This window comes from Solanum tuberosum, unplaced genomic scaffold (assembly GCF_000226075.1).
Source record: "Solanum tuberosum cultivar DM 1-3 516 R44 unplaced genomic scaffold, SolTub_3.0 scf00173, whole genome shotgun sequence".
NCBI classification, from domain to species: Eukaryota; Viridiplantae; Streptophyta; class Magnoliopsida; order Solanales; family Solanaceae; genus Solanum; species Solanum tuberosum.
The window spans coordinates 555,046-578,286 of NW_006239104.1; the positions used below are offsets into that span (position 1 = coordinate 555,046).

Below are 23,241 nucleotides of genomic sequence, written 5' to 3' on the forward strand. Positions count from 1 at the left end.
GATAATTTCAACAGTACTCTAGTTTGCTTTCCATTTTTCAATTGAAAATTAAAAATATGATTTCACTCCCCTCACACGTTCTTTAATTCAATTTTTCTTACAAATTGACATTAATGAGTATCAAAATATTTGGGGAGATTTATATTGCATACTAAAAATATTTTAATCATAGTTAAAATTTGTATATATTCTGTCATTTTCAGATCACACTTTATGAGATTTTATTGGATATATTATTATTATTGTTAAGATGTTTGCTAAATTTAATCGTGTCACTCATTTAAACGTATTAGTTGACGAGCTGAAAAGAAAATGTAATGGAGATGAACCAAATCCGATTTAATGTGTGCCTTGAAACATGTATAAATAGGCCACCAATTTCCATCTCTCCTCCTTGCTTCTCCTCACATGCATTTCCTTTACTTCCTTTATCCGATCCTCCAATTAGAAAACAAATAGTATCTGAAGTTCAGCTAGCAGCTTTGTGGTCTATAACACAACAAACAATGGAGTGCTTAAACATTGGCAAAATGGTAATTTTGTATATATGCATTTCCCTTTCCATTATTACGTACGTACTCACTCCTCTATTCATGATCTGAAGTAAATGAATTCAGAACGAGCTAACACATTTTATCATTTTCATATGTATATATGTTGTTTATGCCTTGAATTTGTGGATTCGAATTATGATTCGATTCAAAAGGATTTTTTTAAGGCTACCGCTATGGGGGCGTTTGATGCTGCCGCTGTCAAGAAATTTTAATAAGTGAATTTAAGGAAATAACATTATGTCAAGAAGATTCAATAATTTTTTTAATCCTATTTACATAAATTTATAATTATCTGAGGATGGAGGTTCAATTCAATCCCCTTGCACCTCCTTGTATTCTATCCCTAGTCTTGGTGAACTATGTAGTCTGATACTAATTGTTGGGCTAAGTCATTTCAAAAATATATACTCTTAAATCTTAATATAATATGATGTGATATTATATTTATATAATTAGTTTTAACCACCTAACCTTAGATCCGCTCTGTCTCTATTCTTAGCTTCTTCAATTCCATGCATGTATCATGGTCTTCTACTTTTCCTTCGTTTTCTAATTTGGTTTATTCTTGCCATATATCTTTATTACGTTTTACGATCTTTGGGTTTTTAATTACTATTCATACTAAGGCCTCTCGATCCCTAACGAGGATTAAACATCTTATGGTGCACATCATTTCATTAATTTCTATATCCACTAGTTTTTTTTTTGGACGTCTTTTATTTTATACACACATTGGTCTAAACTATTTTTCATTATTAGTTGATCTGTTATAATTTGTTGTAGCACATTAAACTCGAATATAAAATTTAAATTTAATAAGTTCAACTTTTAAGGTTTTTAGTATTGGATTCATTATTAAACACTTAAAATCAGGGGTTTAGTTTTGAGTAATTTATCATAATTTTGATGAATTTTTACATATAAAAGAACATATGGGAATCAAATAAACCTAGTGTCAGAATATAGGACGGAGCTAGAATACAATTTAAATCACAAAATTGAAGTCATGTCAGAGTTAGCTTGCCGTGTAGACTTTTAATTTTTAATTGAATACGAATTTTAGATGTGCAAGTTCAAGAAAAACGTGCAGTACTAGCTAGTGTTTTACTATAGGAAATTGATAACATAAAAATGTGCCATGGCTTAATTATTGGCTTTAGATACACATTCTGATGATTGATGAGTATATGTGTAAGAGAAGCCAGTCACGCCAAGTAAATTAATGACTTAGAAAGAGATGTTCAACAATAAAAGAGTAGTACTAAAAGTACATTTATTTAATTCTCTATTGCAGAAAATTTACATTACTTTTAACGTTGTAAAAAGACAAATATATGATATAACACGTCGTGTAGAGTGTAGACGTCGTCCCTTTCACGGGATTAAGGAGAAATCATACCCACATGAAATATTGTAGAATGGTTAGGATTCTTTCATCCTAAAAGGTCTCGGATTTGATCCTTGATAATAGAAAAAATATGTTGAAAGTGCCGCCCTTAGCCAGTGTGCAATTCAAATTTAGTCAAATTTCAACATGACTATTAAATATAAGTGGAAATTCCAAAAATTATTGGAGAAAGTAGAGGAAAAGTAAAATGTTTGTGCTAAAACTTAAAAGAGAAGTATTTATATCTTGAAAACGAAAAGAAAATGCCATTTTTTAAAATTAATTAATTAATACATGAAAATATGTATTTATATAACGTAACTATCCTTTAGCAATAAAAGTGATATGTGAAGACACGTGTCATGTATTTACGGAGTACAAGTTAGCTTTACCTTGTGTTTATTTTATAGGAAGGCTTGAACAAGACCTTGATATATCACACGACGACTACTTTTAACTAACAAATATTTTTCCTTGTTTTAATTTTTGAAGGATGAGAAGTTAGGGAATATTCCACATGAAGAATTCACCCTTGATGGAACTGTAGATCAGCATGGTCGCCCTGCTGTGCGTGCCACGACTGGAAAATGGTTTGCTGGTGTTCTATTACTTGGTAAGTTTATCATGTTATGTTACACTTTTTTTTTTTTTTACACAATCAACATGTAACTATTTACAGTAATTTTAACTTTACATGTAATAATCGGTTAAAATACACTGATAGTATGTCAATTTGGTAACTTTACTTTGTCTAGGACTAGTATTTATTTTGTTTTTGGATGATCTATATAGTGAATCAAGGTTTAGCTACACTAGCATTTTTTGGAGTTGGAGTGAATCTAGTCCTATTTCTTACAAGAGTTATGGGGCAAGATAATGCTGAAGCAGCTAACAATGTTAGCAAATGGACTGGAACTGTTTACATCTTCTCACTTTTGGGTGCTTTCTTAAGTGATTCCTATTGGGGTAGATACAAGACTTGTGCTATCTTCCAAGCCATTTTTGTCGCAGTAAGTCATTTTCCTCATTTCACTCTTCACATATGTTTAGAGTTATCAACACTCGATTTTTACACTAGAACCATGTAATTTAACCTTAGTAGTTAAAAAATAAAGTGAGAATGCGTATCATTAACCATGTGTGTATACAAGACACATGTTATGCATTCATAGGTGTGGTGGCGCTAATAAGTCGTTACCTAGCTCATTTTCCATACGTAGTGTATTAAAATTGAACTCATGTTGAAATAGTAGGTACTAAGAATTTGAAATTTGTGTTCTTTGCAGGGACTAGTATTATTATCATTATGTTCATACATTTTCTTGATCAAGCCTAATGGCTGTGGAGATGAAGAAACCCCTTGTGGATCCCCTTCAAGTCTCCATACAATGCTCTTCTATGTGTCCATTTACTTAATTGCTCTTGGAAATGGAGGGTATCAACCTACCATTGCAACATTTGGATCAGATCAATTTGATGAAGATCATCCTCAAGAAAGTCACTCAAAATTGTCTTTCTTTAGCTATTTCTACTTAGCATTGAATCTTGGATCTCTGTTTTCAAACACCATTTTGGTCTATTTTGAGGATAAGGGAATGTGGACATTGGGTTTTTGGGCATCAGCTGGCTCAGCTATTTTGGCATTAGTTCTGTTTCTTGTTGGGACACCTTGGTACCGACACTTCAAGCCAACTGGGAACCCTATTTCAAGATTTTGTCAAGTGGTTGTAGCTGCAATTAGGAAATGGAAGATAGAGCAACCTTCAAATGGAGATGAGTTATATGAAGGTGATGGAAGAGAGCTTGCTGATAATAGCAGTCGAAACATACTGCATACGAAAGAATTTAGGTAAGTTATTCAGCCCTATGTGCTTGCATTGTTTCCTAGTTGTTGCTGTGCTGCGCTTTGTTTACATATACAAAGGAAAAGTGGATATATTTATAACAAAAATATTCTTGGTAACAGATTCTTGGATAAAGCAGCTATAATCACATCAAAAGAGAGATTAGATAATCCGTGGCGCCTTTGTCCAGTAACTCAAGTGGAAGAAGTGAAATGCATTCTAAGACTATTTCCAATTTGGCTTTGTACAATTCTCTACTCTGTTGTGTTCACTCAAATGGCCTCTTTATTCGTGGAACAAGGCGATGCCATGAAAACCATGGTCTCAGGCTTTCACATCCCTCCTGCTAGCATGTCAAGCTTTGATATCCTTAGTGTTGCAGCATTCATTTTCATCTACAGGCGAGTTCTTGACCCCCTCGTTGCCAGTCTAAAGAAGTCATCTCCAAGAGGACTAACCGAGCTCCAACGTATGGGAGTTGGCCTCATAATTGCTGTAATGGCAATGTTAGCAGCTGGAATAGTAGAGCATTTCAGGTTAAAATATGCCAACAAAGATTGTTCACAGTGCACGAATTCGAGTTCTTTAAGTATTTTCTGGCAAGTCCCACAATATGTACTAATTGGAGCATCAGAGGTTTTCATGTATGTTGGACAATTGGAGTTTTTCAATGGACAAACACCTGATGGATTGAAAAGCTTTGGAAGTGCACTTTGCATGACTTCAATTTCACTAGGGAACTATGTCAGCAGTTTGCTTGTTTCCATTGTTATTAAAATTTCGACTAACGATAAAATGCCTGGATGGATACCTGGAAACCTCAACAAAGGCCATTTGGATAGATTTTACTTCCTCTTAGCAGCATTGACAATAGCTGATTTTGTGGTCTACCTCATTTGTGCTAAGTGGTACAAGTACATTGAGTTTGAACAAAGAAGTAGTGGAAAACAAGATGAAGAGAAGCAGGGTGATTTGAGATTCTAGGCTCAAAATTGATTAAAAAAGATCTAATCTCCATGACACAATGTTAGCAGGCTGGTCGTCTATTTGGACGAAGGATTCATTGGTACTACTACGAATAATAATGTAAAAATTCTTTTACGTGCACTGTCAGTGTATATAAGTTAATAGTAACATATTAGAGAAGGGTATGATCATTGTTTATCTAAGTTGAGCAAAAGATGTTGTGTTGAAATTAACCATTGAGTAAAGTGTAAAGAAGATGGCCAGCAGAACCTCAAGAAGAATGATATGTACCTAGCTATTCTTTGCTTTAGTAAAATTACTTCTTGTTCTATTCCACATATTCTAACATACCTTTTTTCCCTCAAAAATAGACCAATTGAGCATAAACCAAATAGACCACTTAAAATATGAGAAATCAACATTCTGGTTCTATTCCTTTGACCAAAAGTTAGTGTGGATTTAGCATTATCTAAGATGGCAGTAAAGTTTCTTTACAAATTTCTACCACAGCCAAATGTTTGGTCGTTTTTCTATGTCAGAAAGATAGGGTGTGACCCAATTCAAGCACTCATTTCGATCTAGGTCAATGCGGTATAATAAGTGGTATTTCAAATGATACGTCCAAACAAAATTTAATTTCAAATTATTGATTTGAGGGCCTAAGTAAAAATGTGTCCACCAAAATAAAAACACTTGAAATTACCATATTACCTTTGCTAGTAAGCAAACATGTTGACGAAGACGTGTTTCTTAGCTACCTTGATTTATTTTCTCATAAAATATCAATCCCCAAAAGCTTGGCACAAAAAGACACTACATAATATGTGGTATATAAATCACAATTTTGTAAAATTTCAGGGGCTCAAATAGAAATACCCCCTTCTAATGACCCTTAAAATCTAAAGTTACACTTCTTGGTTCTTGCGGAAGGATAATTAAGGAACAAAACACGACTTGTGAAATTTCAGAGGTCAAAAAGATCGAACTCCAAACATTCTCAAGACTCGGCACCATGTGGAGGAACTCGGTGGGTTTCTCTTCTAAACTCCTCACATCCAAATCCTCCTACAGTCGTCTTCCTTTGCTTAATCATGGCGTTGCCAGCAGATCCACTTCTACATCCGCCGGCTCCGGACCGGAGTCTACTGAAGCCGCTGGTACAGTAAAGGTGGGATTTTCATCGACGGAGTGGGTTCGAACCGGATCTCCGGGTTCTTCAGCTGTCGATCTTTCATCTTTTGCGGCTGCATCAGTTTTGAAAGGTAGGGATATTGTGGACATGGCTAAGCATTACGGGCGGTGTTATGCGGAGCTTTCTAAAGCTCGCCTAAGGTTAGGACTTTTTTCCGTATGAATTCTCTTATTGAATTGCTAATTTTGTGTAATAAACTGTTTATTCAAAGTAGTGTATTGGAATTATGTGGACCGGAATGGTTGCATAGGATTGATTAGCGCCCCAGCTCTGTTTGGGATTGATGGTCTAGTTGATTGATTGATTTTGTAATGGAACGGCTTATAACTAGCTGAATCTAATTATTGGAATATGTATATTAACTCGTGTATCTATTAACTTCATAGAGTTATTGGGATGTTTAGGCCTGTTTGATTGTGCTTATTGAAACAACCTAAAGTTTTCATTTTGAAGAGGCATTTATATGGTTTTCCAATTGTAGATTAGGAAAAATCTTGATGGGATAATTGTAACTTTAACTTCTTTTTAAAAGAATATGGGATATTGATAGTGTAGCCCATGTTGCCTGGTTTGATGGATAACTTTATTCTGCATCTGGGCATGTGTGTTATCGTAGGTTGTTCAGTGGGTTGGTTGAGGTGCATTCAAGGGATATTGATTTGGGGAATACTTAAGACACATTAGACGTTTGTAAGGAGAATATTGAATTCTCTATGCTCCTTTAGATTTAGAGACACTAAATAACGCTTGTTGTGGCTGGAACTTCAATTTCAAGTCGCTTTACAATCTCAGATTTTTATGAGAATTATGTTGTGTGTAGTTCTAGATTCAGTGCTTCCACCCTTGTTTTAATTTTCCTTTTCAATTTCGTGTGTTTTCTTCCTTCGTTTCTTTTTCTTGTGGTGGTTAGGAAGCACGAGTCACAGTGTAGAAATAAGTTCCTATAATAGTTGGCTGCTGCAGGATAGTCAAAATTTTATGGGGTCAAAACCCAAAACTTTGGTAATTTGGCTGAGTTATTAGTTATTAGTTGATGTTTCTATGATAAACAGGAGCCTATAGCAATACATTAAAGGACAAACCCCTTAGAAGGTCAATGAGTCTTGCTAAAACATGATTAAATGGTGCACCCAAGGGTGTGGCCTAGTAGTCAATGAAGTAGTTGAGAGCCATGATGTCTTAGTTGCAAATCCCAGCATAGACAATGAAACACTTGGTGGTTCTTCCCATTTGTCCTAGCCTTAGTGGACAGAGTTACTTGGTACCTGCTGGTGGTGGGAGGTGACAGGTATCTCATGGAATTAGTCGAGGTGCGTGAAAGCTGGTCTGGACACCACAATCATAAAAAAAATACATGATTAAATGGGTGTCGTACAGCTGCTTGAGGTTGTCTGTGTCTGTATAGGGTACTTCATTGACTGATTCACTTGGTCCTTGTCTAGTAAGCCTCTACAATCCCCAATAAAGGGTTACCTATAATAGGCTGCTTCGTTTTTAGTCTAATTTTTGTTTTCTGGGTGATGCTAGGTCCAGTTCAAACCTTAAAACATATTAAGAGGGTCCAAAAGTGAGAGGCAAAAGTTGAGCGGGATATATATATATTGTTGAACTACAAGAGTTCATTAAACACTCAATTCATATTCAATTCTTTTTTATTTCTGTTTGTATTATATTTACATTGCTAACATATGAGGTGAAATGATAATCAAAATAAAGCTTAAAAAACAACAGAAAAAGTCGGACATAATAGGCTGTGGGCCAAAAGTAAGAGGAAGGAGTGTAGTGGACAAACCAATTTTAGTCTTAGGTTGATGCTAAGCTATGGGAACAAGGGAAACAACTTTGTTATCAAGAGAAGTTTTTCCTAATGGGGTTAGTGTTTTAGTAGTAGTAGTAGTAAGAAGATTAAAGCATATAATAAGGCCTTGCTTGTTTAAGATTAAGATGTATGGTTCTATACATATTTGAATATTAAGATGTTTTTTTCTACTTTGAACACTAAATAATTAAGATTCTTTGTTGTTTCAACATCTAAATGTGTATAAGCAATTAATTAATATATTTAAACATAATAATTTTTTTACAATTTAAATTAAATAGTAATTAAATGATTTAGCAATAAAATATTAGAAAAATCTTAATTGAAACAAAATAAAATCATTATTTGATTAAATTTTGATTTTTTTATGACTTTAATGAGTATTTTATTTTAGATTAGGAATATGCAATAGAGAGAACTTCTACTAGGAGAAATATCCCAAATGAATTTGTCAGTATTTCTAATACTCCAAGAATTCCACCCTTCAATATCTTCTTGACTGATTTTGGTTGGTCCCATGGCTCTTTTCCTCAATCCTCTTCCTTTTTTGCACCTAGAGTCCATCAATCTATGCAAAAGTTGAGCTATTTCTTTTCTCTTAATCAAGTTATAAATTTTATCATTGACCCACCCCCAATCTTTAGTCCTCTGTGATTTTTTTACTGTTGGTAAGTTGGTCAACGCTAATCGAGGCTTCTCTTTCAATTGCATTCAATCAAAATAGAGACACAATTCTCTAATTTGATCCAAGACGGCAGCTGCATATGAATATAGATGTAGGTAGATACTTGGAAAGATTTTGATATCTTACCTATTCTAGAGAAGAGATTTGGTAGGTTGATAGTTGAGAGAGAACGAGAAGCGTGAAGTTCTTTTTGCAGAAGCGGATAACAATGGGTGAAGTTCTTTTGCCAAAAAAATTATGCTTTTAGAAAGTCTGAATGGTATTAAGACTTTGTTATAGATTTGATTCATTCAGATTAATTTAGACCCTATTGAGAGGCTTTAAAAGGAAAACAATTGCACTTAGGCCTTATTTACTTGCACTAAATGGGGTCTGAATTTGAATCATTCAGCTATCAGCCTATTAACTGCATTTGTTTTTTTCTTTTAAAACCTCTTATCTCATCCAGCCAACTGAATCTTTTTGTCTTGAACAAGTAATATTTCTAATTCTTTACCTATTAGTTTCTTAGGTTCACAATTTTCTTGGTCTTACACCATAAATCTTGATTGATTGTCTTCCCTACCATTACAATAAGAGGCTTTGGTATGCCCCCAAGGCCTAGCTCAAGTGGCAAAAGGTGGAGGATTTGTGGCTTAGGTCACAGGTTCAAGCCCCACACCATGCAAAGCAAAGCCCGGTATTTAAGTGGAGAAGGGTAGAGGGGCGGGCCCATTATCCACCGAGTTTAGAAGGCTGTGATTGGTCCAAAGGGCGGGTCACAGACGGATTTCTCGGTTATCAAAAAAAAATAAAAAAAATAAGAGGCTTTGGTATAAGTTGTGTGTTTGTTGGGGTGGGTTAATTCCAGTACAAAGAAGAGATTTTCTAACATTTTGATGAATCTAAGTACAATGAGTTTGTGACACTAGTTTTCTAGCATCAGAAACAAAAGCTTAAGAGTAAGACGAATTGGTTTAACAAATTTCAATAGATTACAAAAGTAGGAATCTTGATTTTGATAATAACAAGTACCAGTTTTTATCCCTCATTTATCTGGTATGGATGGGTTACTTTACAAGTTTTGGGCTCGTATCTCAATGTTATTTTTAATAATTATAAAAGAAATAATAGCAAAGGATATTCGTAACCTTGCAAGTAAATTTACATGGCAAATTTTTTTGCAAGTCCATCTTCAAGGTTATGAGAGTTAGATTTATGTTCATTTTCATGGCTGGTCTAGAAACATTATCTGACTTTTCAGATGTATGCTCAAATTCAAACATCATAATCTTAATAATAAAAATAAATGGCCCCTCAATGGGCTGAGATATGAATGATTTAGATTCATATCCCTGTTAAGTACAAAAGAATAGGGCCTTGGATCCAAACTAGAAGTAGAAAAAGTAGACAAGATGCTTGTTGTTCTTGTACACTGGCTACATTCTCATCTTTCTGTGTTCTGATACATAATTATTTTAGTAAGGAAAACAAAGAGTTCTCGCACTATTCCAAATTTCAAATCTTACTAGTCCTTGGCTTCCTTGGAGTAGAAGAGCTTCTAGGTTCTTTTTACGTTTGCTGACTACTTCTTAAATGTGTTGCATATTCTGATTGTTCATACTCTCTTATTTCCAGAATGTTAGCAAATAAGCTACACAATATAGTACCGCCCTGTACTTTTGCTGCTTCATTTTCCTCTAATTACACTGTTATCAGCATGCTTGTAGTTGCAACCTCTGGCACTGGATATATCCTTGGGAGTGGTAGTGCGATTGACTACATGGGACTTTGCTGCACATGTGCTGGCACAATGATGGTTGCGGCATCAGCCAGCACATTAAATCAGGTACAATACTGGAATCTTGCTCATAACTACGCTTTCACCGAAAGTGTTTGTAAAAAGGAGAGTGGTTGGCATGTCCCCAGCAGGGATGGGAACAGCCTTTGGGGTCGTTTGGTAGAGTGTATTAGCAAAATTAATGCATGCATTAGCTCTATGTATTAGTAGTACCTTGTTTGGTGCACTTTTTCATGCTAGGTATTATTAATCCTTACTAATACCATGGATTTCTAGGTATTAGTAATGCAAAGGGATTTAATGCATGCAATAGCATTTTAAAGACACAATTACCCCTCAAAACCCCTTCTATATCTTTTTTCACCATAATTGTGGAGGATATTTTTGTACAATACATGTTATTTTTAATTCACCAAACCAAACAATGCATAAGAAATAATCTATGTATAACTAATGCAAGCATAACTAATACAAGCATTACTAATGCAAGCATTGCTAATACACTCTATTTAGCATTATCCTTATACACTCTACCAAACGACCCCGTAGGGATTTACCTGTTACTAGAACCGCACTTCCACCTAAATGAAAATTATGTTAGCTCCCCTCCCCATTGAAAGTGAGAAAAATCCCTCGGTTGGCTGTAGAGAAATATTTCCCTTCTCTTTTTATGTTTTTCTTTGCGAAGCAATTAATGACAATGGGATTGTATCCATCAGTGACATTTCATGCTGCATGTACTTTTACATACATTTTCAAGAAGTGGAACTCCATGCAATTAATTATTCTTGTGTTTGCTCTCAGGTGTTTGAGGTGAAAAATGATGCTAAGATGAACAGAACCAAGAAAAGACCATTGCCGTCAGGACGAATCAGTATACCCCATGCAGTAACATGGGCAGCTTCTACTGGCATGCTGGGCACTGCTTTACTGGCTAGCAAGGTGGCCAGATATCCTTTGCACCTAGTCTAACAATATGTATTGCAATTTGATAATTATCTTTCTGTTGCATGAATTAATGGGGAAGGGACTGATGTTGCAATTTCTATGACAAGGTCTGTACAGGCTAATATGTTGGCAGCTGGCTTTGGTGCTTCGAATCTTGTGTTGTATGCATTTGTATACACACCACTAAAGCAGATACATCCAATTAATACATGGGTCGGCGCAATTGTTGGTGCTATTCCTCCCCTGCTTGGGTAATTGTCTTGTTATACACCTTTAGGCTTCTGCTTTATCAATCTCGGGTTTATGTGCCTCTGCACAAAGGAGATGTGATTGTATATCGTTCTATTCTTGCTAAAAATTCCTCCCAATGATAGTTGGTTTGGGATTGTTCATTGATAAGCAAATCCATGTGCTGTATAATGCAGCAAAATTACTAGAGCAATCATTTCGGCATGCTTTGAGGTCTATACTTGCTTTGAGTTTCCTTTGCAAAGTATTACTGTTTTGCCTTCTGTACGTGGCTACACTGCATGTAAAATAACAATTCCACTTTCAGAATGAGACTCTTCATGGAACATCATTAATTTGACTTCAGTGCCTGGAAAATTCACTAGTTATTAGTTGCAGAAAGGATGACATATTTTTTATTCCGCTGAATTGCATGTTTTCGTTTTGAAGTGATTGTTTCTATGCAAATGTTATAGGAGTATAACTTACAGCAGATTCTTGGATTTAGTTTTAGGTTAGCCATGCTTTCTGGTATTTTTGTAATTGCTGTTATTGTCATGGTTCTGAAGCTGATGTACCATTCTGAAAGATTTTCTCTCCTTGTAAAGGTGGGCTGCAGCTTCTGGTCAGGTGTCTCTCAATGGAATGCTCCTCCCAGCTGCTCTGTATTTTTGGCAAATACCTCATTTCATGGCCTTAGCCTACTTGTGCCGTAAAGATTATGCTGACGGAGGGTATGCATCTTCTCTTTTGAACTTTTGGCCATACTAGTATTGATTATGTAGTGATATTCAATGTTAAGGCTGTTGTGTAGTGAATGTAGCCATATAGTTTCATTTTAATGGCCATATGCATCTAGAGGCCAAGGATTGTCCAAACATCTGCTATCTTTGAAGAGGTCTCAGCTAGTCATCACGTGATGATTTGTGAACAAAAATTTTGGGCTTATAGAAGCTTATTGAGTGGTGGGGATGTGGGAAGCTTGATTATTTCTTGATAATCCTTGTAATAAAGTACATGAACAGCTTGACGTCATGTAGCATCTCTTTCTCTCATAATGTCCAATGTTATATTTTTTCTAAGTTGGTCCTAAGATTTCTCCTCGACTTATCATTTCTTATTTTCTGTACAGGTTCAGAATGTACTCTCTTGCTGATGCTTCTGGTCAGAGGACTGCCTCTGTAGCCTTGAGAAACTGCCTATATCTACTACCATTGGGTTACCTAGCCTATGATTGTGAGTAATTTTTCTATGTAGGAATACTCCCATTTATGCATTGTGCTGTGTGAAGAATTATTTGGCACAATTTGAATTATTAAGTTTTATAAGGTAATTGGACTTGTATGTTTCTGTGTCCAACTTTCGGTGTCCTAAGTTAAAAATGGTACAATTGACCATTTATTTTAGTTAAATTCGATGTCAATTCTTCAACACTTTGGCAAAATAAAAATAAAAATTAGACACATTAAAATGAGTACTGAAAATTCCAATTTGTTGACTATTACTTGTAAAATCTTGCTCTATAATCAGGTCTGATCTTGTAGTCCAAAATTATCTCGTACCATTACGTATCTGAAATCCTAGTAATTAGTGAAACAATATATATATACAAATCATCAAAGTAATTCCATCACCTACGGTCCAAAGATGAAAATCTCTCAATTATCTGAACCATTTATGGAAACCCTGTGTTAGATCACCAGATTTCAACCTTTCATATGTAAATGCAACTAATGTATCTCCTTTGTTCAACATTACCTTTAACCAAAGAAAATGTATCTCCTTTGTAAAGGGTTTCCCCATAATGGCCATGAATGATTGCTCGGAAGGTAGCCAAATAAGGCTAAACAATAAGGTCCCAAGGCAGTACATAAGTAGAATTTGATAGTCAAATGTCATAATTTTGATTACCATGTGAACTTGTATAAACTGTTTGAGACAAAATGAAATAATACTGTCAAGTGTCAATATGCTTGTGGGCACACTAGTGGTCAAGAATGTTTATTTTTAGGATTAATCCAAGAATAGTTTAAATTAGTCCATCAGCATATAAGCGAAGATGTACTATTGAGTGACATTTGTGAAGTTATTTAGATTGTATTCTTGAATTCTACTTCTTTTCTCTGCATCCTGTTGAGATTTGAGGTTGATGAGAGTTATGTTTGACCTAGATTGTCAGATTTATAAGGCTGGTGGTTCTTGATTTGTTTACTACTGATTCTTCAAGAGTCGAGTGTGGTCTAGATTCACTATGATTATGATAATGGTGTGTTAACAAGGACATGCGAATACTTGTCAAAAAGAGATCTGGTGTGTTAAGAGGGGACAAAGGTTTGTCTTGTAAAATTTCCTATGATATAAAATGTATTAATATTTCTTTTCAAAGAAAGTGGACATCATCTTGGGACTGCTGAAAGCATAAATAACCTTTTTGGGTGCAAGTGTTATTTTTTTCGAATCATGTCAAACATTTCAAGTCATCCTGCAATGAAAAAATGTGAAGGTTTCAGTGAAGTACATAAAATCATGAAATTGTTTACATCATTATGGAACCTGAATGTGCACATCTGGTGTTGAGTTGTTAGTTTGATTGCACTTTCTTAATGTTTAATCCTCGCTCTTCATGCTTCTATCTAGACTGCCTTCACTTACGACCTTGTGTGTGCAGGGGGTTTGACATCTGGGTGGTTTTGCCTGGAATCGACACTTCTTGCTCTGGCAATCAGCGGTACAGCAATATCATTCTACATGAACCGTACAACCAAAGATGCTAGGAGAATGTTCCATGCCAGCCTTCTGTATCTTCCTGTATTTATGTCTGGGCTTCTAGTTCATCGTGTAACTGAGAGTGAACAGCAAATGACTGTTGAACACACGGGTAAGATTATTGAGATGTCACCTTTATTGGAAACTACAGAAGAGGCACAAGAAGAAAAAAGAAAGCAGTCCATAGGAAATGGTCAATGTCGGCCACCTGTAGCATATGCCTCGGTTGCTCCATTTCCTTTCTTGCCAGCTCCTTCATATTCTACATTTTAAGTTAATGAACCATTCCTCCAATTTTGTTGTCTTACTACTGTAATAAAAACGGGAAGAGAACTACCTCTTTATAAGGTTTATTGGATGTTATATTTGATAAAGGTTCGAGTTACCCAGGATGTGGGATGTCTTGACAATTTTGTTGTCTTACTACTGTAATAAAAACGGAAAGAGAACTACCTCTTTATAAGGTTTATTGGATGTTATAGTTGATAAAGGTTCGAGTTACCCAGGATGTGGGATGTCTTTAACTTTTAAGAATACACGAAAAATCGACAAAGTTGCGTAATTCCTAAAAAAAGATTGTAAATGCGGCAATGAGTGTTAAAAAAATAGTGAGTATACGTGGTGGTTCTCCAACTCAAACAGAGGCCCTGAAGTTTTTTCAGAGTTTCTTTGGGGGTGCTTTGAGGCACAAGACCCATAGACACGAAAAATTGATTAATTTATGTAATTCCTAATAAAAGGTTTGTAAATGTGAAAATAAGCGTTATAAAATTAGTGTAAGTATACGTAGTGGTTCCCCAACTCAATATCGAGGACCTTATGAAGTTATTTCTTGGGTGCTCAGGCGATAGATCCATGAGCTAATACACCTGAAAAATCGATGAATTTGCATAATTTCTAAAAAAAAGCTTGTAAATACGGAAATAAGTGTTAAAAAAATGGTGTGAGTATATGTGGCGGTTCCCCAACTCAATACGGAGGTTCTCATGAATTTTTTTCTGTAAAAATGTTTGAGTGCTCTGAGGAGCCAAATCCATGGGCTAATACACGAAAAATTGATTACTTTGCGTAATTCCTAAAAAGACATGCACATGCGGAAATGAGCGTTAAAAAATGGTGTGAGTAAACGTGGTGGTTCCCAAACTCAATATAGAGGTCCTCGTGAAGTCTTTTCAGAAAAAAATATTTGGATGCTCCGAGGCGCCAGATCCATGAGCTAATACACACGAAAAATTGATGAATTTGCGTAATTCCTAAAAAAGGACGTGTAAATACGAAAATGGGCGTTAAAATATGGTGTGAGTATACATGGTGGTTCCCCAACTCAATATCAGAGGTTGAAGTTTTTTTAGAAAAGATTTTTCAGTGTTCTGAGGCGCCAGATCCATGGGCTATAATACACATGAAAAATCAATTAATTTGCGCGATTCTTAAAAAAAAGCTTGTAAATGCATAAATGAGTGTTAAAAAATGATGTGAGTACACGTGGTGGTTCCCTAATTCAATACAGAGGTCCTTATGAAGTTATTTCAGGAAAAAAAATTGGGTGCTCTGAAGCGCGAGATCCATGGGCTTTAGCACACGAAAAATCAATCAATTTGCGTAATTCCTGAAAAAGGACCTTTAAATGTGGAAATGAGCGTTAAAAAATGAAGTGAGTATGTGTGATGGTTCCCGACCTCGATACAGAGGTCCTCATGAAGTTTTTTCAGAAAAAATGTTTAGGTGCTTTGAGGCGCCATATCAATGGGCTATAATATACACAAAAATTGATGAATTTGCGTAATTCCTAAAAAAGGCCTGTAAATGCAGAAATGAGCTTTAAAAAAATGGTGTGAGTATACGTGGTGGTTCCCCAACTCACTACGAAGGTCCTCCTGAAGTTGTTTTAAGAAAAAAAATCAGGTGCTCCGAGGTGCTATATTCATGAGCCAATAAGGAGGTCCTCATGAAGTTTTTTCAGAATATTTTTTGGGTGCTTTGAGGCACCTAATCCATGTGTTAATACAAACGAAAAATTGATCAATTTGCGTAATTCCTAAAAATGGTCATGTAAATGCGAAAATTGCGTTAAAAATATTGTGAGTATACGTAGTAGTTCCCCAACTCAATAGAGAGGTGCCCATGAAGTTTTATTAGAAATTTTTTTTGAGTGCTCCGAGGTGCCAGATCAATGGGTTAATACATAAGAAAAATCGATTACTTTGCGTAATTCTTTAAAAAAGCCTGTAAATGCGGAATGAGCGTTAAAAAAATAGTGTGAGTATAGGTGGTGGTTACCCAACTCAACACAGAGGTCCTCATGAAGTTTTTTTTTAAAAAAACTTTTGTGTTCTCCAAAGGCCTCAGATGCATGGGCTAATAACATGAAAAATTAATGAATTTGCGTAATTCCTAAGAAAAGGTCTGTAAATGCGGAAATGGGCATTAAAAAATAGTGTGAGTATCTGTTGTGGTTCCCCAACTCAATACAGATGTCCTCATGAAGTTTTTTCATAATTTTTTTTGGGTGCTCTGAGGCGCTAGATCTATGGGCTAATACACACGAAAAATCGATGAATTTGCATGATTCCTAAAAGAGGGTCAGCAAATACAAAAATGGGAGTTAACAAATGGTGTGAGTATACGTAGTGGTTCCCCAACTCAATACAGAGGTTCTCATGAAGTTTTGTCAGAAAATTACTTTTGCTGCTCTGAGGAGCCAGATCTATGGGATAATACATACTAAAAATTAATTAATTGCGTAATTTCTAAAAAAAAGTTTGTAAATGATGAAATGGGCGTTAAAAAATGGTGTGAGTATATTTGGTGGTTCCCTAACTCGATACAGAGGTCCTCATGAAAATTATTTAGAAAAGCCTTTTTGGGTGATCCGAGGCGCCATATCCATAGGATAATACACACGAAAAATTGATTACTTTGCGTTATTACAAAAAAAAAAAAGGTATGTAAATGCGGAAATGAGTGTTAAAAAAAATAATGTGAGTATATATGGTGGTTCCCCAACTCAACACAGAGGTCCTCATGATATTTTTTCAGAATTTTTTTTTGGGTGCTCTGAGACGCTAGATCCATGGGCTAATAACATGAAAAATCCATAAATTTGCGTAATTCCTGGAAAAAAGGTCTGTAAATGTGGAAATGAGCGTTAAAAATGATGTGAGTATATGTAGTGGTTCCTCAACTCAATAAGGAGGTCCTCATGAAGCTTTTACAGAAAAAAATTTGGCTGCTTCGAGACACCAGATCTATGGGCTAATACATACGAAAAATTGATGAATTTGCGTAATTCCCAAAAAAGGCATGTAAATGCGAAATTTGGCGTTAAAAAGTGGTGTAAGAATACGTGGTGGTTACCCTACTTAATACAGAGGTCCTCGTGAATTTTTTTCTGTAAAAGTGTTTGGGTGCTTCGAGGTGTCAGACCATGGGCTAATACACACGAAAAGTCGATGAATTTGCATAAATCCTAAAAAAAGGTCTGTAAATGCGGAAATATGTGTTAAAAAATTGTGTGAATATACATGGTAGTTCCCTAACTCAATATCGGAGGTCCTTCTAAAGTTTTTTCTGAAAAAACTTTGGGGTGTTCCTAAGCGCCAAATCAATGGGTTAATACACATGAAAAATCGACGAATTTGTGTAATTCCTAATAAATGGCCTATAAATGGTGTGTATATACGTTGTGGTTCCCTAACTTAATACGGAGGCACTTATAAAGTTTTTTCAGAAAAAATTTGTGAGCGCTCTGAGTCGCTAGATGCATGGGCTAATACACACGAAAAATCGACGAATTTGTGTAATTCCTAAAAAAGGGCTTATAAATGCGGAAATGGGCGTTAAAAAATAGTGTGAGTATACATTATGGTTCCTTAACTCAATATGGAGGCATTTATAAAGTTTTTTCAGAAAAAAATTTAAGGTGCTCTAAGGCGCCAGATCCATGGCCTAATACACACGAAAAATCAATGAATTTGATTAATTCCTAAATAGAGCATGTAAATACGGAAATGGAGTTAAAACAATGGTGTGAGGATACATTTAGGTTCCCGAACTGAATACGGATGTCCTCATGAAGTTTTTTTAGAAAAAATATTTGGTTGCTCCGAGGCGCCAGATACATGGACTAATACACACGAAAAATTGATGAACTGACGTAACTTCCATAAAAGGGCCCGTAAATGCGGAAATGGACGTTTAAAAATGGTGTGAATAAATGTGGTGGTTGCCCAACTAAATACGGAAGTCCTTATGAAGTTTTTTCAAAAAAAAAAATTGGTGCTTTGAGGCTCCAGATCCATGGGCTAACACACACGAAAAATTGATGAATTTGCATAAATCCTAAAAGAGGGTCTGTTAAAGCGAAAATGAGCGTAAAAGAAATTATGTGAGTATGGTGGTTCCCTATCTCAATACAAAGGTTCTCATGAAGTTTTTTTAGAAAACTTTTTGGGTGCTCCTAGGCGACAGATTCATTGGCATTTACACACGAAAAATTGATGAATTTGCATAAATCCTAAAAAAGGTCCGTAAATCCAGAAATTGGCGTTAAAAAATGATGTAAGTATACGTAGTGCTTCCCTAACTTAATAATGAGGTCCTTGTGAAGTTTTTTTAGAAAAAATTTTTGGGTTCTCCGAGGCGCCAGAACAATGGGCTAATACACACAAAAAATCAATAAATTTTTGAATTTCTTAAAACAAGGGCTTGTAAATGCGGTAAGGGGCGTAAAAAAATGATGTGTGTATACACACTGGTTTCCCAACTCAATACAGAGGTCCTTATGAAAGTTTTTCAAATCCATGGGCTAATACACACGAAAAATAAATGAATTTGCGTAATTCCTAAGAAAAGGACATGTAAATGCAAAAATGGTCGTTAAAAAATGGTGTGAGTATACGTGTAGATTCCACAACTTAATAAGGAGATCCTCATGAAGTTTTTCAGAAAAAACTTTTGGGTGCTCTAAGGCTCCAGATGTATAGGCAACACACGAAAAATTGATGAATTTGCGTAATTCTTATAAAAGGGCGTGTAATTACGAAAATGGGTGTTAAAAAATAGAGTGAGTATACGCGGTGGTTCCCCAACATAATGCTGAGGTCGTCATGAAGATTTTTCTGGAAAAAATTTGGGTGTGCTGAGGTGTAAAATCCATAGGCTAATATACACAAAAAATCTAGCCATTTGCATAATTCGTGAAAAATGCATGTAAATACGGAAATTGGCGTTATAAAATGGTGTGAGTATACGTGGTGGTTTCCCAACTCAATTCGGAGGTCCTCATGAAATTTTTTTCAGAAAAAGTGTTTGGGTTTCTCCGAGACGCTAGATCCATGGGCTAATATACACGAAAAATTGACTAACTCACGTAATTCCTAAAAATGGCCTGTAAATGTGAAAATGAGCGTTAAAAAAATTGTGTGAGTATACCTGGTGGTTCCCCAACTCAATACGGAGTTCCTCGTGATGTTTTTTCAGAAATTTTTTTTGGGTGCTCTGGGCGCCAGATCCATGAGCTAATACACTTGAAAAATTGATGAATTTGAGTAATTCCTATAAAGCAGCATGTAATTATAGAAATGGGTGTTAAGAAACATGTGTGAGTATATATGGAGGTTTTCCAACTCAATACGGAGGTCCTCATGAAGTTTTTTCAGAATTTTTTTTTGTGTGCTCCGAGACGCTAGATCCATGGCAAATACACACGAAAAATCGATGAATTTGCGTAATTCCTAAAAAAGGGCATGTAAATGTGGAATTGGGCGTTAAAAAATAGTGTGAGTATACGTGGTGGTTACCCTACTTAATACAGAGGTCCTAGTGAGTTTTTTTCAGAAAAACTTTTTGGATGCTCAGAGGTTCCAGATACATGAGCTAATAAATACGAAAAATCAATGAATTTGCGTAATTTCTAAAAAAGTCTTGTAAATGTGGAAATGGGCATTAAAAATGGTTTAAGTATACGTGGTGGTTCCCCGACTCAATACGGACGTCCTCGTGAAGTTTTTCAGAATAAAATTTTGGGTGCTTCGAGGCGCCAAATCCATGGATTAATACACAAGAAAAATCATTGAATTTACGTAATTCCTAAAAAAGGGCATGTAATGCGGTAATGGGCATTAAAAAATAGTGTTAATATATGTGGTGGTTCCCAAACACAATACGAGGTCCTTATGAAGTTTTTTCAGAATTTTTTTTTTGTGTTTCGAAGCTCCTGATCAATGGGTTAATTAATACACACAAAAAATAGATGAATTTGTGTATTTTCTAAAAAAGCCCAATAAATACGGAAATGGGAGGTAAAAGAGCGGTTTGAGTATACGTAGTCATTCCCCAACTCAATAAGGAAATCCTCATGGGCTAATACGCACAAAAAATCAATGAATTTGCGTAATTTCTGAAAAAATGGTTTGTTAATGTAGAAATGGAAGTTAAAAAATGGTGTGAGTATACGTGGTGGTTTCTCAACTAATACAGAGGTCCTCATAAGGTTTTACAGAAAAATATTTGAGGCGCTCCGATACGCCAGATCCATTGGCTAATACACAAGAAAAATTGATGAATTCGCGTAATTCATAAAAAAAAAGGCATGTAAATGCGAAAATATGTGTTTTAAAAAAATGGTATGAGTATATGTGGTGGTTCCGAACTCAATACAGAGGTTATCGTTAAATTTTTTTAGAATTTTTTTGGGTCCTCTGAGGCGCCGAATCGATGGGCTAATACACACGAAAAATCAACGAGTTTGCATAATTTCTAAAAAAGGGACTGTTAATGCGGAAATGGGCGTTGAAAAAATGGTCTAAGTATAAGTGGTGGTTCCCCAACTCAATACGGAGGTCCTCATGAAGTTTTTTAAAAAAAAAAAATTGGGTGCTCTTTGGCGCCATATCAATGGGGTAATACACACGAAAATTAATGAATTTGTGTAATTTCTAAAAAGGGTCATGTAAATGCGGAAATGGGCTTTAATAAAATTGTGTGAGTATTTGTGGTGGTTCCACAACTCAATACGAAGGTCCTCATTAAGTTTTTTTAGAAATTTTTTTTTGAGTGCTTCGAGTTGTCATATCCATGGGTTCACACAAAAAATTGATGAATTTATTTAATTCCTAAAAATGGGTCTGTAAATGCGAAAATGAGTGTTAAAAAATGATGTGAGTAAACGTGGTGGTTCCCCATCTCAATACGGAGGTCCTCATGACGTTTTTTCAGAAATTTTTTTTGGGTGCTCCGAGGCTCTAGATTCATGGGCTAATACATACGAAAAATCGATGAATTTACATAAATCCTAAAAAATGTCCTATAAATGCGCAAATGAGAGTTAAATATAGTGTTAGTATACGTGGTGGCTCCCAACTCAATACAGAGGTCCTCATGAAGATTTTTTAGAAGAAAAAAAATTTGGATGCTCCGAGGCACCAGTTCAATGGACTAATACAGACGAAAATTCGATGAATTTGCATACTTCTTAAAAAAAGGGGTTGTAAATGTGAAAATTGGCATTAAAAATGATGTGAGTATACATAGTGGTTCCCAACTCAATACAGAGGTCCTCATGAAGTATTTTGAGAAATAACTTTTGGGTGCTCCGAGGTACCAGATGCATGGGCTAATACACACGTAAAATCGATGAAATTGCCCAATTCCTAAAAATGGCTTGTAAATGTGGAAATGAGCGTTAAAAAAATGATGAGAGTTTACGTGGTGGTTCTCTAACTCAATACTGAGGTTCTCATGAAGTTTTTTTCAGAAAATATATTTGGATGCTTCGTTGTGTCAAATCCATGGGGTAATACACATGAAAGATTGATAAATTTGCGTAATTCCATAAAAATGGCCTGTAAATGCGGAAATGGGGGTTAAAAAATGGTGTCAGTATACGCGGTGGTTCCCCAATTCAATACAAAGGTCCTCATCAAGTTTTTTCAGAAATTAAAAATTAGCGGCTTCAAGGCACCAGATCCATGGGCTATACACACGAAAAATAGATGAATTTGCATAATTTCTAAAAAAAAGGCTTGTGGAAATGGACGTTAAAAATGGTGTGAGTATACGTGTTGGTTCTCAACTCAATACTGAGGTTCTTATGAAAAATTTTCAATTTTTTTTTGGGTGCTCCGAGGCACCATATCCATGGGGTAATACACTTGAATAATCGATGAATTTGTATAATTCCTAAAAAAGGGTATGTAAATGCGGAAATTGACATTAAAAAAACTGTGGTTATTCCCTAACTCAATACAGAGGTCCTCATGAAGTTTTTTCAGAAAAAACTTGTGTGTGCTTCGAGGCGTCAGATCCATGGTCTATTTATACACACGAAAAATTGATGAATTTGCGTAATTTCTAAAAAAAATGGCCTATAAATACGAAAAAGGATGTTAAAAAAACGGCGTGAGTATATATATGGTGGTTCCCCAACTCATATAGAGGTCCTTATGAAGTTTTTCAGAAAAGATGTTCATATTCTCCGAGGCGTCAGATTCATGGGCTAATACACGAAAAATTGATGAATTTGCGTAATTCCTAAAAAAGGGCCAGTAAATGTAGAAATGGGCGTTAAAAATGGTGTGAGTATACATTGCGGTTCCCCAACTCAATAGAGAGGTCGTCATGAAGTTTTTTTAAGAAAAAACTTTTGGGTGCTCCGAGGTGTCATATCCTTGTGCTAATACATACTAAAAAATAGATGAATTTGTGTAATTCCTAAATAAAGGGCCTGTAAATGCGGAAATAGGCATAAAAAATTGTGGTGACTAGACTTTGTGGTTCCCCAACTCAATACGGTGATCATTATGAAGTTTTTTCAGAAAAACTTTTTGGGTTCTCTGAGGCGCCAGATCCATGGGCTAATACTCACGAATAATTGTTGAATTGCGTAATTCCTAACAAAAAATTTGTAAATGCGGAAATAGACATTAAAAAGTGTGAGTATACGTAGTGGTTCCCTAACTCAATACAGAGGTCCTCATAAAAAAAAATCGGAAAATTTTTTTAAGTACTCTGAGGCGCCAGATTCATGGGCTAATAATAATACACACGAAAAATGAATTTAAGAAATTCCTA

General features: G+C 35.4%; 2 protein-coding genes across 3 annotated transcripts; both read left to right on the forward strand.

Annotated features, from left to right (window-relative positions):
• The first annotated feature begins 347 nt into the window (after nt 1–347).
• Nucleotides 348–5,082, forward strand: LOC102604984 (protein NRT1/ PTR FAMILY 7.3-like). The gene is made up of 5 exons (XM_006354548.2): nt 348–533; nt 2,434–2,554; nt 2,734–2,951; nt 3,228–3,790; nt 3,908–5,082. The coding sequence occupies exons 1-5, from the start codon at nt 507–509 to the stop codon at nt 4,767–4,769; spliced, it is 1,791 nt and encodes a 596-aa protein (XP_006354610.1). The 5' UTR covers nt 348–506; the 3' UTR covers nt 4,770–5,082.
• A 575-nt stretch (nt 5,083–5,657) lies between these two features.
• Nucleotides 5,658–14,677, forward strand: LOC102605323 (protoheme IX farnesyltransferase, mitochondrial). 2 transcript variants are annotated; one of them, XM_015311942.1, is made up of 8 exons: nt 5,658–6,083; nt 10,146–10,275; nt 11,032–11,169; nt 11,293–11,426; nt 12,012–12,137; nt 12,536–12,639; nt 14,072–14,464; nt 14,581–14,677. In XM_015311942.1, exons 1-7 carry the CDS (start codon nt 5,764–5,766, stop codon nt 14,440–14,442), a joined length of 1,323 nt encoding a protein of 440 aa, XP_015167428.1. In that variant the 5' UTR covers nt 5,658–5,763; the 3' UTR covers nt 14,443–14,464; nt 14,581–14,677. The 2 variants fall into 2 exon arrangements, with proteins under 2 accessions (XP_015167428.1, XP_006354611.1); XM_006354549.2 differs by having other exon boundaries at nt 14,072–14,670.
• The last annotated feature ends 8,564 nt before the right edge of the window (nt 14,678–23,241 follow it).

Excerpts from the sequence above, each read along its gene's own strand:
- LOC102604984 (XM_006354548.2), top strand. The coding sequence starts at position 507 with ATGGAGTGCTTAAACATTGGCAAAATG. Across the intron at positions 534-2,433 it reads GCTTAAACATTGGCAAAATG|GATGAGAAGTTAGGGAATAT; the intron begins GTAATTTTGTAT and ends TAATTTTTGAAG. Across the intron at positions 3,791-3,907 it reads CTGCATACGAAAGAATTTAG|ATTCTTGGATAAAGCAGCTA; the intron begins GTAAGTTATTCA and ends TCTTGGTAACAG.
- LOC102605323 (XM_015311942.1), top strand. The coding sequence starts at position 5,764 with ATGTGGAGGAACTCGGTGGGTTTCTCTTCTAAACTCCTCACATCCAAA. Across the intron at positions 11,170-11,292 it reads CTGCTTTACTGGCTAGCAAG|GCTAATATGTTGGCAGCTGG; the intron begins GTGGCCAGATAT and ends AGGTCTGTACAG. Across the intron at positions 12,138-12,535 it reads AAAGATTATGCTGACGGAGG|GTTCAGAATGTACTCTCTTG; the intron begins GTATGCATCTTC and ends TTTTCTGTACAG.